Genomic DNA, 16,301 nt, shown 5'->3' with positions numbered 1-16,301 from the left:
CCGATGAAGAGCTGGGGCTGTCAGAAGTTTGGAGCACTGGCAGTGGCTGTCCCTGCGAGAGGCGCGCAGGGCTTGCACAGCTTTGCAACAGATTTGATGCCTTAGAGCTGTGGTGGATTTAGGTGCTGAACTTCTCATGAAAACTATGAAACAGGCAGGGGTTTAGCACTGGATATGCGGTAGACCAGGAGTTAAATGGGCATGGAAACTCTGTGTCACCTTCCCCATCACCAGTGCCACTGTTGAAGATAGGAGCCATGATGAGTTTGCACTTAAATACTATCAAAAAAAGCTTTCTGAGGGTCTAATTGCCTCTGAAAGATAATCCCAAATCTGAGCAGCTGTGGACTGGTTGCCTTTTGTCCTGGGTAAGCAAGCAAAAGTCTGCGTGAGAAATAAGGCAAGGTTTTCCTTTAAAAGTGCATCCTCCTTGTCACCTTATATACACAGGACATGTGCCTGCATGTGGTTTGTTTTTTCCTTTTGGGAAAAGGAATGATTAAAAAAATCAGGATTAAAAAAATACAGGAATAGTTAAAAATGAGTCCTTGTCAGCAGCTGGCTAGGCTGGTTCTCTGGTTCCCGTATTTTTTCCCTCTGAATGTTTTGTATTCAGAGTATTCAACTGGGTAATTCTTTTCTACATTGTTATGAATCCACTTTCCTGCAGCAAAGTGTTTTTAATATATCCGTAATAATCAGAAGGGAAGAAATGAGGCTTTTTCTCCAAGTTCTAACTGTGCTTGTGTCTGCACTGAAATGTCAGATTTAATGTTTTGCATCTCCTAAGTGGTATCAATTATGGCCATTTACCTTTCACTTAGCAAAAATACCAATGTTTATTCTGCTGTCTGATATTTACATATTTCAGCTACAGGCGGAAATCCAGCCCTGCCTAAAAACATAGGTAGAGCTTCTCCAGAGCTGAGCTGGCACTCGGCAATTTGGTGATTGACTCCCAGCGGAGAAAGGAGCGCTCCTGGGAATGTATAGACTCCCCTGGAAGGACAAGCAGGCTGCCTGGCTCGTGGCATCCCATACAGGAATATTTAAATACAGCAAAGGTCGGCTGCCCCAAACTGAGTATCCTCTGGCTGTGCCAGCCAGCTCTATTCCCCCGAAGTAGACACAGGCTGGCTGACCAGCATTCTGGATTAAAATAGCCAGGATAAAAATGGTGTTAAAACCCACCTCTGTAACAGAGCATACCGGGGTTATTTTGAAGCCAGCCATAAACCCAGCCGGAGCCATGGCAATGCTGATGCTTTAGCCTGGGCTGCAGGAGGAAGCATCCCACAGGAGATGCCTCGATCCACTGGGAAAACTCCCGTGGTCCCACCTCGCCAACCTCACCAGCCCTTACCCCACCACAGCCCTCCTGTGGCCCCAGAGCTGGCCTCACCTGCAGCTTCAGCTTCTCGGGCTGGGGATGCGCTAGGATTTCTTTCTCCCGGGATGTGGCTGGATGGCATTGTGGCAGCTGGCCACCGAGTGAACTTAGAAAGCCCATTCAGCTAGGGAAAGCCTCCCCTACACACATCCTTGCAATTAACTCAAGGAAAACCTCTTTGCTTGCTTGCTCGCTTGCAGGAGGGCAGCTCAGAGCTCTTCCAAGGGACAGTCCTGGACGTGGCAGCCCTGGCCTGGGGTTCTGGGGGGGCTCACTCCCCCACTGCAAGTCCTCCCACCGATTCGGTCAGGGTGCGGCACCGATCTTAATGGGTTTACACAGGGGTAAAGTTTTGCCCAGGCACGTGGTGGGATGAGCTGACAGCTTTGCCCGGTGCCATGCTTTGCCCAGCACAGCCAGGGACCCCCCCCAGACCCAGACCCACTCTGCTGGTCTGTCACACGCAGCACAGCCCCCCGTGACAGAGCCACAGTGCGACTTGCTCTCCCTCATCACAATGCACCCGGGCATGTGCTTTTTGGGTGGGTGATAAATGCAAACCAAAAGGCATTTTACAGCATGGTATGCATCCTGGCGTATATGTTTCTCCAAGTTTGTGGCCGTTATTCAGTTTAACTGTCCCCTATGGAATGTGTAGCCCAAACAGTGCCGTTAATCACAAGGAGGCAGCGCAGCATATGGGAAGCATTTGCATCACCAGTGACAGAAATCTCACTGCTGCTTTCAAAAGTTACACCAAAAAACTCCCACCCTCTTACACATATCTGAAGCCAGGCAAATAGTCACAGTCAGCTTTTCTTTGGCCCTCTTGGCTTTATGGGGCATTTGGATAGTAAAGCAAACAGAGCATTACGGAGGAATACTCTGCAGAAGAGAATTGCTTCCCTGTTAGGCACCGCTTAATTCCCTGCCTTAAGAAGGCTCGCTTTTATGGGTATTGCAATAACGGACTGTAAACTTGTTTTCTTAGTTCCCGGCGTATTAATAAGGTTGTTTATATTAGTTGTTAATTCAGGAAATGGTTAATCGTAATAGCTGTGTTTTACATGCATACCTTTGATTTTTACACGCTTTCTTCTATGAATGCAAATTCTCTTTATTCCAAATCTATACAGTATACTAGCCAGGCAGAATCCGTACCAGAGGGACTTCTAAGTACTGCTAAACATATTACAGTGTGCAGTCACAATACTAAGAAATGTTGCATGAAAGAAAAAACAAGCTTTTAAAAGCATTGTAGTGTAGATAATAATTTGAAGTTGTCTGAGAAACAGAGAAATCCAGGCTTTTCTTGCTGTGCCTAGAAGTGGAGAGAAATGTGCCCACAGTGTAATTAAGGAAATAGGAAATGCAGTTAATTTTAAAGACATTTGTTTTCACAAACTAACATTATGTCCTGGCTTGTGTGCATGTGCATGTTTAGATGCATGCTGAAAGAAATCCCAGCTGTATCATGCCTTTACCTCTCTACTTCTACAGACTTGCTTCTGTTATTCAGGTTTGCTTTTCATTAAAGTCCACTCCATTTGTGGCATTTGATATATTTTGAACTACTACTTTTTTGAGCCGAGTGCCTGAGAAGTAATATACAGAGCCTCGCCACCTCTCGTGTGTTGTGATGGTTTAGCAGTGCCGTTATCTCCAGAGGTTTTTGCAATAAAAATCCTGGCTGGGAAATCCTGACCCCACTAAAGCTAACAGCAAAAATTCCCACTGGCTTCAGCAGAGCAGGGATTTTAGCCTGTCTGCTCTGCCCTTGCAAAAATTTTCCCTTGTGCAACAAAAAGCCGCACCTGTAAGTTTAAACACCGGTGTTAGAGCGTTGCTCTCCCTGCCCAGAGCACAGGGTGAACCGCAGGAACTTACCATGGTGGCTGCGACAGGGACCACCACTCACCTTCCATCCCTTCCTGCAGTGCTCAGCGTCCTGTGGCCGGGGTGTCCAGCGCCGTGCGGTGCAGTGCCACAGCGGCACCCCGAAGGCGGCCGAGGAGGCAGAGTGTGACCCGGCCAGCCGGCCCTCCTCGCAGCGGGACTGCCACCTCCCCGAGTGCCCCACGCACCGCTGGGCAGCCGGCGAATGGCAGGCGGTAAGTGGCGTCCCCCCTTCGCCCTTCCCTGGGGTCACGTCACTTGTGCTCTCAAGCGTGCCACACGGGAGGATGCTGGGGACGGGGGCCACCGAGGCAGAGGTCGCTGCCGGAGGGCCGGGGGATTGGGGTTGCAACCCCAGGCTTGTCAAAACAAAACAAAAAAAAACCAGAGGAAATGCTCATGAGTGCTGGCTGGAAGGGGGAGCTGAGAAATACCTCTGTAGGGTTAATTTATTGCTTCGTGCCGCCCTGCGTTTGGCTGGGACCTATGCAAATATTGAGCAGGGTTTGGATAGGGCGGATTTGGGGCTGATCCCAGAGGCTGAGCCCTGCCGTGCCGCTCCACTGTGCCTGTGGGTTCGGAGGAATTGGGGATGTTGATAGTGCCCCGTTACCCCAGCTCCTTCTGACCTCTCTCTCCTTTCATGACGCCCCTGGTCCATGCTTTCTGTCGAGCCACGAGCAGCGCTGAGATGAGGTCTCCCATGGGACACAGTGCTTTTCCAAATGACCAGGATCAGCCCCCAGCAAACCCAGCCCTTAAGCTGGAGCAGGGGATATAGCTGCTGCTCCAGTGGTTCTGGGAGCGGCTCTAACTCGCCTGCAGTGTGGATGATGGGTGGGCCGGAGGCTGAGGGGGTGGCAGGAGGACAAGGGAGCTCCAGGCAGGAGGAAGGGGTTCAGGAGGAGCCCTCGCACCAGCTGCCCGCAGGGTGCTGTGGCAGGCTTTGAGCGCACAGCCATTTTGGCAGAGAGAGTTCAGACCAGGCACTGAAATGATTATTTTCTCTCTGGTTTCGTTCCATTTTTAACAATCCCTGGGTGAGAGTCCTGCCCCAGTTCTCTATCCCTCTCCCACTGTCCCAGACTCTTCACTGCTGTCCAGGGACTGCCAGCCTTGGAACTGGGAAAAGCCATGGAGCTTCCAGCTCTGGGGAGCTGACTCCTGCGTCACACAGACTGCAGAAGAGGCAACCACTCCTATGGAGGGGATGTCCTCGTCACCTAGGGAGAAAGGGAGTGCTCATCATGGACCCTCCATGGGGATGCCGGGGATGGAGAGGGGCAGAGGATCCTCCCATGCCAGGTGCATCAGCCTCCCTGCAAAACCATTGCTGGTCCCGGTGGCAGAGCAGCAGGGACTCAATCCTGCACCCTTTCAACAGCAAAGGTCTTCTGGGGGTGCACGATCAGAACCTGATCCTGGTTGCCCTGGTGCCTGCAGTGTGCACAACCGGGGAGCAGAAGAACTATGCATCGAACGGGGATCCGGCTTTCCTTGGCAGTCAGGCTGCTTTTATATTGCTCCTGCGTGGCCCAGGGAGGTGTGGAAGGGGGACCAAACTGGCCGAGGACCCTTCCTCTGCCAAGACAGTGTAAAGAGGCCATGGTGTAAATGCAAGGCAGGGCCTCCTGCTCCATTAAAAAAAGATGGAGAGGCACTGCCAGGTTCCAGCTCAAAGCCTTGGTGTTCGCAGACACTTCCAGAGCCTGCCTTTATTGTGCCACTAAAAAGAAAAAAGAAAATAAAAAAAGGAAAGAAAAAAAGGAGGAGGATAGGAAAAGCAATTTTAATGATGAGAGAAAAAGCATCTCACGCATGCAGAGGCTGCACAACTTTTTCACCGCAGCAAGAAAAAAAAAATCAAGGTTAAGGCAGCGCCTGCTTTGCTGTCATCCTTCCCTACGGGCTCGTTCATGGCTCCTTACTGCGAGAGCACCCCAGACTGCAGGCAGCGGGTGCATGACTTTATTGATATCCCCCTGCCCGTGGTACCTTGGCCTGACGGGGGTGGTACAAACAAGTTTATCTTCATCTCCTCGGTCTCAGCAGCACTGGGAAGCTGGGTTTATAATCCTGTGTAATGCAGCCAGCAGCACAAGAGGCCGGGGGGGTCTGTGCCCCGTTCCCACCTGCCAGGGAGCCGAGGTGTGATGGGAAGCAACAGGGAGTGAAGCTGAGCTGACCAAGCAGTGGTACCCAATGGAAGCATCCCAGCCTGGAAAAGAAACGTAGGAATGGCTGAGGGGCTCCAGCAAGTTCCTTGCAATGAACTTTTGCTTTTACAGAGCCCCTTAAATTTCTTCAGCTAATACATTTACAGGCAGCAAAGTAGGTCACCAAACAGCATGCAGTTGCAGTCCTTACCCAACAGTTTAATTAGCCCTGTAATTAGCTCCTACCCATCCTTTCACCTTCTTTCTCTTATTTCTGCAACTTTTCAAACCAGTGGTAAGAGGCCCCTGCCCTAGCAAGCCCTCGGTGGGAAGTGGGTGCTGATGTTTTCCTAAGTTTTCCAGAGCTTCCCATTGCACTGGGAAATATTTAACATGTTACAAAGATTTTTTGTTTGTTTGTTTGTTTTTTCTCCCAGGGGAGCTTTGCTAGGGATGTGGGCTGGAAGTGTCCTCACCCATATATAATCATTAATAGAAACATGCATGACATGCCCAATGTGAGCTCGCCTCCTTGGCTGACTCCAAGCCACTCTTCCTCTGAGCACTTATTTTGTTCTGATGTACCTCGGAAAAAAAGGAATAGCACCTTCTCCCCAGCCACAAGTACTGGCTGCGTGTTATTTATAGTGAGGAGGCAGATTGCATTAGTATTCTCTGAGCAGGGAACAGCAATGAACCCTAATTGACATGAAAGGCGGGATGTAAAATAACATCCCAGTGCTGTCTTGTTCTTGATTTCTTATCTTTAAAGGGAATCTGTTGAGAGGGGGGATTTTTATTGTTCTTCCTTCTTGTTGTTTAGAAAAAAGTTAGTCTTGCCAATGAAAAGGAATAGGGAACTTATGGGGAACCATTTATTGCTCTCTTGGTGTAACACCATTAATTAGTTGTTCTCAGTGCCCACACCAGGGAGAAGAGAGTCAGTAGAAAGGGCCTTGCTAATGTCAAAGTAAAATTCAGACCACGGTCACAAAGCAAAAGGGAAAACTGGGAGAGAGAAGGATTTGGTGAGGCTTTTTATGAACTTCTGTGGAAGGACACTGACTCTGGCAGTTGCAATTCAGTTCTTGAATCTTTGACATTTGCCATTTGGGGGAAATTGTGCCATCCTTGCCTGATTAGGATTGCAGAGTTACCCAAGGCGTGTTTGAAGTGTTCATGGCATGGGGTTTCATTTCATCTCCGTGTCAGATTTTGGTTTTTTTTTAAAAAAAAGAAAACAATTAATGCTTTTGCAAAGCAATGCCTTTGGGATTTTTTTTAATTGCTATTATTACTCTTCTGAAACAGTTGCAGAAGTGCTTGAAATGGTCCTTAATTTGAACTGCCAGGAAAATAGTTCAGAATTTGGGAAATGAGGCAAAAGAGACAAATATTGTCAAATGCCTGACCTGTTTTTCAGCTCTTGCTATCAATAGCTGTTATACCCTGGGCCTGCTGTTTTATGTGAGGTTTAGATCAGTCATGAACATGAGATTTCATACAAAATCTATCACCATATTAAAAGGAAAAATAGCCTTTTCATGCTAGCTGAACTGTCCACTTCCTACATGAATGATGTTTTATAACCTTGGGGTGGCTGATTGGAACCTCTGCAGTGTTTCTCTTTGATTTATTTTATGGCGGTCTCACTGTCTTCGAACCATATTTAATATATCAGTGGAATTATTTTAATTGCCAGTTGTCCCTAAAAAATACAAATAATCAAGCTTTAATTTACTGATGATGACAAAATGCACAGAGCTGGCTCAGGCTGATTTGGCCATACAACTGTTATTTGCAGAGAAACCCAAAGCAGGCTGGTGTGTGCCTGAGAGTGTCAATCTGTCATCAGCAACTAATGATTTTAAATGAGGATGGGCTTCTGATACGATGGCTCTTCACGGCCAATGTCAGAAGGTGCATTGATGGCATAGAGATTGCTTACCCTCTTAAAATGGAGAGCCAATGTGCTTTGCAAATTTAGGCTTAAATATACATTAAGAGGAGGAGACAAAATCAGCCTTGTTTCTTCCCACTCCTTGCAAGGTGCCTCCTTTGTCTGTGAGTAGTGGAGGGCTGGAATGATTCACCCTGTGCTGGTGACCAGGTGCTGGGCTGATGTATGGCAAACCAGAGACAAGAGCTTTGAGCATCCATCCCATGGGCCCACTCCCCCTGCGTGGGAGTCCCTTGTTGGCAGGGGGCAGGAACGCTGGGGTTCACGGTGCCTCAGAAGAGGGGGCTCAGGGAAGCTACATGATGATGGAGCACTAGTGGTGCCTTACTGACGTGCAACAACCCCCTTTCAGATTTTACTTGCATAACAGGGACATATCAGAGAAGGGCAAATAGAGTACAGTTTGTTTGCTCTCTGGGGAAATTGTGCTCCAGCAAATTCCTCCAGCCCCCATAGGATCACTGTGTTTCGGCACAGACCTAGAAGGAGCTTGACTCCAAGGACTTAAAGCAAGAGAGTAAATAAGGTTGAAAGCACACGAAGCCCTTGGGGTCTTTTGGCAGACTGCGGATTTTGCAATGTTGACTGTTGCCTAAGAGCTTCTAAGTTATTTTGTCGGAATAAATGCTGCTTTGTGGGGCTGCCTCTCCTTCCCCGTCCCCCTCCACTTTGCTCAGTTACTAAATATTTACGACCAACATGATGTTGCGCCCACTGCAACTCTTCTGGTTTGCTGCTCCTGCCATGGACTGATCTGATTTTTCAGTGTTCTCACAGAATCTGCAGTCTTGGTTCTGACAGCTAATTACAGAAAGGGGGCCTGACGGTGCCTGTGTTTTACAATTAGCTGAACCCACTAATATCTTGCTAGTTGTGGGCCAGCCAGGAAAGTAGGAGCTGCTTCAGGGAGGCTGGAAACGATTTTTGGAGGGTGAGACTTTAACTAGATTAAACTGGCACAGTCCTCCGAGCCTAGGTGACTTCAAACAGTGTTACTGTGCAGATAGGGATGGTGTGATTGAATGTTTTATCCTTTTCCTTAGGGGAAGACATTTCCTGCACGTTATGTAAAATGATTATTTTCATGCATTTTTCTCCTTGTTAATCCTGTTAGTTGAAAGTGTTAGAAGTCCATTACAGGCGATAACTTCAAGAAAATAGGGTTTTATCCAGACAGCTGCTCTTATGCTGACTTATTTTGGTTTATGTGTGTTTTTTGTAAGATGCGCTCTGAGTGCAGACCCATTCCCAGGAGCACAGCCTCACAGCCGGGCTGGTTTTTCCAAGAGAAAGAACCGAGTCCTTAAAGTCTCCAGAAGCCCCTGGGAAGAGTTGTGCTCAGCTAGCACGGGTTGCCCTTAATACCAGCAGGACAGTGTTTAAAAGAGAGCGAACCCATAGAGCTGCCTCCAGCGCAGCAGTTGCAGAGACGTGCCCTCACACCGTGCCAGGACAGTGCTGCTGCTCGCCCACCAGCAGGGACTGGGGAGGGGGGGTCCCCCACACCAGCCACAGCCAAGGTGTGACAGCGTGTAGTTTGGAAGGGGGGGGTGGCAGGGCTGTCATTCTCCAAGCAGCTATTTTTACTAGGGGCTGAAACGATGTGGGTTGGCCCTTTTCTTTGTTGCCTTGCCCCATCTCCTGGCCCGGCATGCCCACCCCTTCATCTTGTGGTCCCATCACAGCTGGATCCCACATCTGCCCCATCCCAACAGCTGCTGCCTTGGATTCTTCTCTCTCCCTGCATCTGCAATTTGGTACCTCCAAAGGATGGGAGCGGTTTGTCACTGGCTGCTCCCACAGCGCCTGGCACAGCGGGGCCCTGGCCTCGAATTTGCACCCAGGTGGTACCAATGAGAGATGCCAACATGGGGCACAGAGCCACCTGCTCGCCCGGGCCACTGGGAGGAGGGCTCTCTCCGCATGCAGATTAATTTGCTGAAGTCCCTCATGGGTTGCATGAGCCATTGTTTCTTGCAAACAGTGCATGAAGACGTGCGGGGAGGCGTCCCGGTACCGCAAGGTGGTCTGTGTGGATGAGAACAAGCAGCTGCAGAACAGTGGCTACTGCGATGCCAGCAAACGCCCCCCTGAAATCGAGAGCTGCGGGTTGCCGCCCTGCGAGTACATCTGGATCACCGGGGAGTGGTCGGAGGTGAGTCCCCATCCCTGTCCCCGCACAGGGACCACACCGCTCAGCACCGGATCACACCCTCGTTCCCTTGCCGCCAGCTTTGCTGAGATATTGCAAGCCAAATCAGCAGGGGCAGGGCAGGGCTGCGTGATTTAATTATTTTTTTTTGGTTTGTTTCTGTATGTGATTTCCCTGCTGGAGAGAAAGGAGCAGTGCTGTGGGAGAAGACCAGGATACTAAGACTGAACGCCAGCATGCTCAGAGTCCTAGCTAATGTCTAGAGGCAATTTTCTTCCAAAGCACATTGTGTTCAGCAGGCAGCCTCTTTGCTTTTGTGTAATTTTATTTCATCTATTTATTTATTTATTTGGTTTTATTTCCATCCCCTCCCAGGGGGCTCCAGGGCCCTGTGAGCTGTGCAAGGGTCTGGGTGAGCATCCTGGGGAAAGGCGAGCCTGGATGTGGCCATGGGGACATGTCCTTCCTCGGTGCCATCTTTGGCAGGAGCGAGGACTCGGTGTGAGTGAAGGCAGCAGGTTTGCCCTCACGGCTGGGAGAGGGCTCGGCAAGGAAAATAGATGAGTTTTCTTTGCAGCAGGCACTGCACGCGGGAGGACCCGGGCTAATCTCAGCCTGTTTCCTTCTGCAGCGAGTGAAGGATTACTTTCCACTTGGAGGAACAGCAGAGGGAAATGACAAGGCAGCTGCTGACACAGCACTGATTAAAAAGAAAGAACAAGAAAAGAGAAAAAAGAAAACATGCCAGGACTGAGGGGGAGGAGAAACAAGCCACCCGAGATAGCGCAGGAGGGAGAAATGCAGAGAGATGAGAATTTCTCAGAGCAGCCTGGTCTCCTGGATGGTTTCCTAAGAGAAATATCAGGGTGCCTGTGAGGCTGGAGCCCTGGCTGCCCCTTGCCCAGCTACCCTCCACCCAGTACCACACCTGTGACCCCCGGGAGCACTCGAGCCCATGAAGACAGAGGTGGGCGAGGGCTCACGGAGCCAGAGCTCAGCTCTCCCCAGCTCCTACTCAGCCTTCTGGTGAGGAGGTCAGAAGCACTGTTTGTCCTGTATTTACAAAGAAAACCTTCCCTTCCTTCCAGTTGCTGCCAAGTACCTGCAATTCAGGGTCAATTTTGATCATTTTCTGTGTATCCCCACAGGGGAAAAAAAAAAAAGAAAAAAAAAAGAGAAACCCCAAATCACAGAAGCGTTTCTGAGTTCCCAGGGATCTTCTGCTCCTTTTTTTGCCCAGGAACCAACCTGGACTAGGGAGTCCTGGAGCAGCTGTAGGGGCAGCACAGGGAGGAATGGGGTGCTGGAGGTCAGTGTCAGGTGCCAGCCCACTTGTAGCCACTCACAGTACTCATGGCTGGCTTAAACAGCTACTGGTGATCCTACGGAGATTCTTGCCATCTTAAAACCTGGCAAGCCTGCTTTTCTTCCCCATTCCAGGCAGCCTTCCCAAAGCATATGGTGCTAACAGGCGCTTCCTCTGCCCACAGTGCTCCGTCACATGCGGGAAGGGATACAGGCAGCGCCTCGTGTCGTGCAGTGAGATTTACACTGGGAAAGACCACTACGAGTATGGGTACCAGAACACTGTCAACTGTCCTGGCACGCAGCCACCCAACATCCAGCCCTGCTACCTGGGGGAGTGCCCTGTCTCGGCGTCCTGGCGCGTCAGCAACTGGGGAAGCGTAAGTTTGGCAAACTTCTTTTTCCTTAACCAACAAAATTGCAACAAACGTTTTTCTTTACACTAGAGAAATGGTCTGAAGGTTTGGTGGGGGAATGTTTAAGAGCTGCATAAATTAATGTGATGAATACCCTCGTGCAGCAGCAGCCCCAGTGTGTGTAGGGCTCCGTGCTCCAGACTGAAACCCATCGTGTTGGGGAGTCCCAGCAGCTACAAGCAGAGTCATGATTGCTGAAAATTCGGATGTAGCCAAAATTTGTGGCAGTGTTGACAATCATGCTGAATGCTTAGTCAGAAAGTGGAGTCACCGTCAGAAAACAAGGGTTGGAAAGCCCTGTGATAGAAGGATTGATGGATAGCTGGCAACTGGGGTTGATCCCACTTGGCCATGTGTATGAGCAAGACTTGGGAACCACCGGTAAGCCAAAACACTGGTAATTAGAGCCTTAAAACCTTAAAGGTTTTTCTTTCTTCGCCTCTGCTCCCCCTCTCACCCTGCCCCCAAATGCTGGGACAGGGCAGGGGAAAGAACTTCGCCCTTCTGCCAAAGTTACTTGTGTCAAGCCTCTTCTGGGGCCTGAACTACAAGATCAAATTTTAGTTAAGGCGGTAACATTTCACTTCTTTCGGCTTCTGACATTCTTTGAAATGTGGTGTTTCTCCCATAAATTTGATGTATTAGCCCAGCTTAGGCATTCGTGGGAATTTGTCAAACCTTTACGAGGCTATGAGGGTCAAGTCAAGCAAAATGCAGTGGAAGCTGTCGCAGTAAATGGAAGAGCTGTTTGAAACCAAAGTTCCTCCTGACCCATAGGAAGCTTCAGTTCCTGCCTGCAAGTCAGGGCAGAGGAGTTACAGCAAAAGAGCTCAGCCTCAATTAATTGGCATTTTCCCTCAGAATTTCAGTGCAAAATGTCCAACTCGTTACTACAACTTCATTGCAAAGAGTATCCATTTCAGAGAGCAAGCCCTTCCTCCTCGCTTTGGACTGCTGAATGTCCCAGTGACTATCCAGGGCCATGACCCTTCTCATCTCTGTTTTTCAAAGGGATTTAATGTAAAATACCATCACCTTTGATGGGCAAAGAGTCCTGCTCAGCTCCTTAGTTAAGTTTTATGGATTTGGACCTGATGAAGTGTAATCGCCACGCTGCAAATACCGTGAGCCGTTGAAGACAGTCTCCTTCATGGTGTGCTCCTTTAGTCTAATCAATTCTAAATAGATGAGCAGCAGCGTTTTCTTGGCAGGCTAACCTGGTACCTGTAGGAAGAGCTGATTTTCAGTTCTCAAGTACTTGAAAGAACAAGTTGCAGAGGCGGAGCAAGATGCCACCCACCCCATAGCCTGTGCTCAGCAGCAACTAGCCTGGACGAGCTGGTAGCTCAGTAACTCCAGTAGCTCGTGCAACATCAGCCTTAAGGTTGCCCTTGATTTGAGCCGTTTGGGTATGACCCAGCGTTGGCGCAGATTTAGCCATTTTTCCAGAGAGTGAAGGGAGACGGGGTTTGGAGGCTGCAGTTTTTTGGTGCAATTTGGATAGAAAATAACAACCCATGTCAGGTTTGTTCAGAGGCCCCTGTCAGTGACCCAAGCAATGTCTCCAAGCCAGCAGGAGAGGATTTATACCTTTCAGGCCTTCTGCTGAACACTCCTCTCTTGTACCACCTTCCTAATGTGAAAAATAAACAATTTCACTTGAGCTCATGGGTTCACCTTAACCAACTTCCTCATACAGTAAAGTGTGGAAGTGCTAAGCAAAATATGGTAGCCTTTCTTGAACTAATTAATGATGATTATAATAATAATGAAATTATTAATAATCCAAGAGACTACTGATGTGATTAAAATCCAGCCAACGTTTCCACATTTTGCAGGACGGGGGCTTTTGCTGCTGTCTCTTGATACAAGGAAAACCATCTGCCTCTGTTCTTCTGGAGCCCAGAAACCTCTGAGATAAAATACAAGTGTCTGACTTCTGTCTTGCAGTGTTCTGTCACCTGTGGCATCGGAGTCATGCACCGGTCGGTGCAGTGTTTGACAAACGATGACCAGGTCAGCAGCCTGTGCCCTGCAGATCTGAAACCTGAAGAGAGGAGGACATGCCACAACGTTCATGACTGTAAGTCTGCGGATTTTCACCTTCCTTTGCCTTTCTCTTCAGCATCTTTTCCCATCAAACTCCTAGAGATATGCAATATTACCAAGCGTTGGGAGCCATCCAACTAAGCACTAAGGCACTTCAGGGAAACCTCTTAAAAATAAGCAAGGCGTTTTGGTGCTTTAGATGCCTCATAGTGTTACAAAAGAAATTCTGATGTACAGTTGCTCAGTGACTACAAGTATTTCTGTTTTGTTTCAGGTGAATTACCAAGGAGTTGCAAAGACCTTAAAAACCTCAAAGGTGTCACTGAAGATGGTGAATATTTCCTTCAAGTCAAAGGAAAGACATTAAAGGTGCATTTCAGCAACAGACTGATAGTTAATGCATTTCCTAAAGGTGCAAGAGGACCCTGCATGCACTCTTCACTTCTGCTCTTGTATTTTCTATCTTTGGTTTTCTCAGCGGTCCCTTTGAACATGATGCTTGACAAAATTCTGGCTTCTCTCTCTCAGGTGTATTGCTCTGGGATGCACACTGACAGCCCAAAGGAGTATGTGACCCTTGTAAATGGGGATGCAGAGAATTTTTCAGAAGTGTATGGATACAGGTAAGAAATCCTTTAATCCTGAGCTTCACAATATTTTTATTTTCCTTGGCAATATTTTCCGGTCATGAGTAGAAAGGGTTTTCTTTTGATTTAGATTGCATAACCCGACTGAATGTCCGTATAACGGGAGCAGACGAGAAGACTGCCAGTGTAGGAAAGATTACACAGCAGCTGGGTTTTCCACCTTCAGCAAAGTAAGGCTGGACCTGAACACTATGCAAATAATAAGTGAGTAAAAACAGGGCCTTGCCATTAAAAAAAAATGTTTATTTTACGCAAATGTAGCTGTAACTACAAGCAAGCAGTAGGACTCTAGTGAGCAATATTCCTGAGCTCTCCTGTTAAAAGCTGCTTCCTTTAAACTTGGTCACCTGTTTGCTGCTTTACGCTTAGAGACTGCAACTTGAGTCCATCAGAGATGCTCATGCTAATTCTCTGTAATACAGGAAAATATTAAGACAGTTGCTGGTGCATCTGCTATGCAGAATGAATATTTGCGTGCTCCCGGCAGGCCGGTGTATTTTCAGAAGGTTTTTATTTCCAGATTGGACTCAGACAGAAAGCTTAACCGGGGAGGAGCTGCCCCTCCATTTTACCCACAGATGTGTCAGGAGATCCCAGTGCAGGGGACTCCACTGGGGATGGGATGCTGCTCCCTCTGGGCCAGGGCAGAGGAGGCTCCTGGCAGAGCCAGACCATGGGGAAGTAACTTGGACTGAGAGTGATGGAGCTGGGGCCCTGGATTTGCAGGGGAGGAAGGGACTGTAACTATGCAATATAAGTGATACCCTGTGTCTCTCATCATTGATGGGAGCTGGGAGCCATCCTGCTGCCAGAGAGCCCACGGCATCCCGTAGGGTTACAGTTTCAGACCCCCTGACTCCAGGGATGCTATCAGTTTCCAGCAAATGTTTTAAAAATACAACATACCGTTGGGTGTTCATTCAGTAAATAGCAGAGAATTTTTTAGCGAATCAAAATCCTTCCTTGTAAAATGACGCTTTATCTGATAAGGTTTTTTTATCACTTAATTTTCAAGCCCTGAGACCTCCCAGTCTATCCATCTGTAAAAGGCTACTAATAGTCTGTAAAAGCTCCTAGGTAAAGATCTCAATGGAACCACCCTCAGGGAACCTGATACCAGCTCCCTTTGAATTTCAAAAGGATCTGGGCACCTACCCCTGTCAGGCAGGAGCTATCTCACATCCCCATCTAAATGAGTCTCGGTTACTTCAGATCCCTCCAGAGCAAAATACCCCAATTCCCTTTGAAACCCCGACCCCTGGGCTGGGGCAGCCGGAGAGCGCAGAGATGGTTGTTTGCCTTTGTTTAAGAGGAGATTTAGGAGGTCCCCATGCCTTCTTGAAAGTGGGGAATTTTCTGATAAATAAAAAACAAGTCAGGGGGTCGAGTTTTGTCGTTATTTATACTTCGGCCCTAAATCACCGATGTGCTTAAACTGAGCTGTAAATGTTGAACATGTCCGTGTCCTGCTGAATTCAGTGCCCATGTGCTGGCAGTCACATGTGGGATGAATTGGGGGATTTAATACTAGAAAACCACCAGTCTGACTCGCAAGATTAATGTATGAAACCAGCTTTAGTGAATTTAAACATTAGCGAAGAGCACGTTTACATTTATTTTGTCTCTTTCCCTGCATCTGTCTTTCTGTGTTATTCACCAACTATTCTCCACAGCGACTGATTTACAGTTTGCACGGACACATGATGGACGACCTGTTCCTTATGCCACTGCTGGGGACTGCTACAGCGCAGCCAAATGCCCACAGGTATTTGACAATAGCATTTCATAGGAATTGGTGCCATTTGTTATGTTCAGGCCCTCTGTTAATTACTGCTGATCACATCAGCCCAACCTCTGTGAGCATCACATTCTCATCTCAGCCATGGGAAACTTTTCCTTTTGTCTGTGCAGAAAGTGTTTTGCATTTTCCATATGGGAAAATGACAGGTCGTTATCAGGACATTCCCCAGGGCCTCACTCAACAGTAAAGGAGAAAAGGAGGAAGAAATAAGCTGTGGGAGAAGGGCTGGGCTTTGCATGCGTAGGTGAAGGTAGGGGATCAGTCCACGGCAGGGCTCAGTGGAAGCGCTGGGCAGGGGAACAGCAATGAATCAGGCTGTCAGGATGCCCTCCTCTGCGCTCTGCAACCTCACATCTGCTGGCACCACCAGAAATGGGTGAGATAACCCCTCTGGATGGAGGAGGCAGCAGACAGACAGTGGGACTCCTGCCATGTCATCTCCAGGGGAAGAGGCCCGGGGACAGGGCATTTGCAGGAACAGGTTGGGTTTCTGCTGCTGGGTGGACACAGCCCGTCTGTCAGAGACCAC

General features: G+C 48.6%; 1 protein-coding gene across 6 annotated transcripts in view; it reads left to right on the top strand.

The window, feature by feature from the left end:
- Positions 1-16,301, top strand: part of ADAMTS9 (ADAM metallopeptidase with thrombospondin type 1 motif 9) — an 86,204-nt gene that overhangs the window by 63,071 nt on the left and 6,832 nt on the right. For 4 of the 6 annotated variants that reach the window (XM_055707381.1, XM_055707382.1, XM_055707379.1 and 1 more), the window contains 8 exons: positions 3,328-3,501; positions 9,387-9,557; positions 11,045-11,239; positions 13,226-13,358; positions 13,599-13,693; positions 13,853-13,947; positions 14,042-14,175; positions 15,645-15,736. In XM_055707381.1, the coding sequence (XP_055563356.1) occupies positions 3,328-3,501; positions 9,387-9,557; positions 11,045-11,239; positions 13,226-13,358; positions 13,599-13,693; positions 13,853-13,947; positions 14,042-14,175; positions 15,645-15,736 (1,089 nt within the window). Of the gene's footprint in view, positions 1-3,327; positions 3,502-9,386; positions 9,558-11,044; positions 11,240-13,225; positions 13,359-13,598; positions 13,694-13,852; positions 13,948-14,041; positions 14,176-15,644; positions 15,737-16,301 lie in introns of those variants that run through there. The other 2 variants (XR_008731769.1, XM_055707383.1) reach the window with 2 other exon arrangements.

The sequence above is a fragment of the Falco cherrug genome, chromosome 4 (assembly GCF_023634085.1).
Source record: "Falco cherrug isolate bFalChe1 chromosome 4, bFalChe1.pri, whole genome shotgun sequence".
In the NCBI taxonomy this organism is placed as follows: Eukaryota; Metazoa; Chordata; class Aves; order Falconiformes; family Falconidae; genus Falco; species Falco cherrug.
This window is presented reverse-complemented; position numbering and strand designations above follow the sequence as displayed.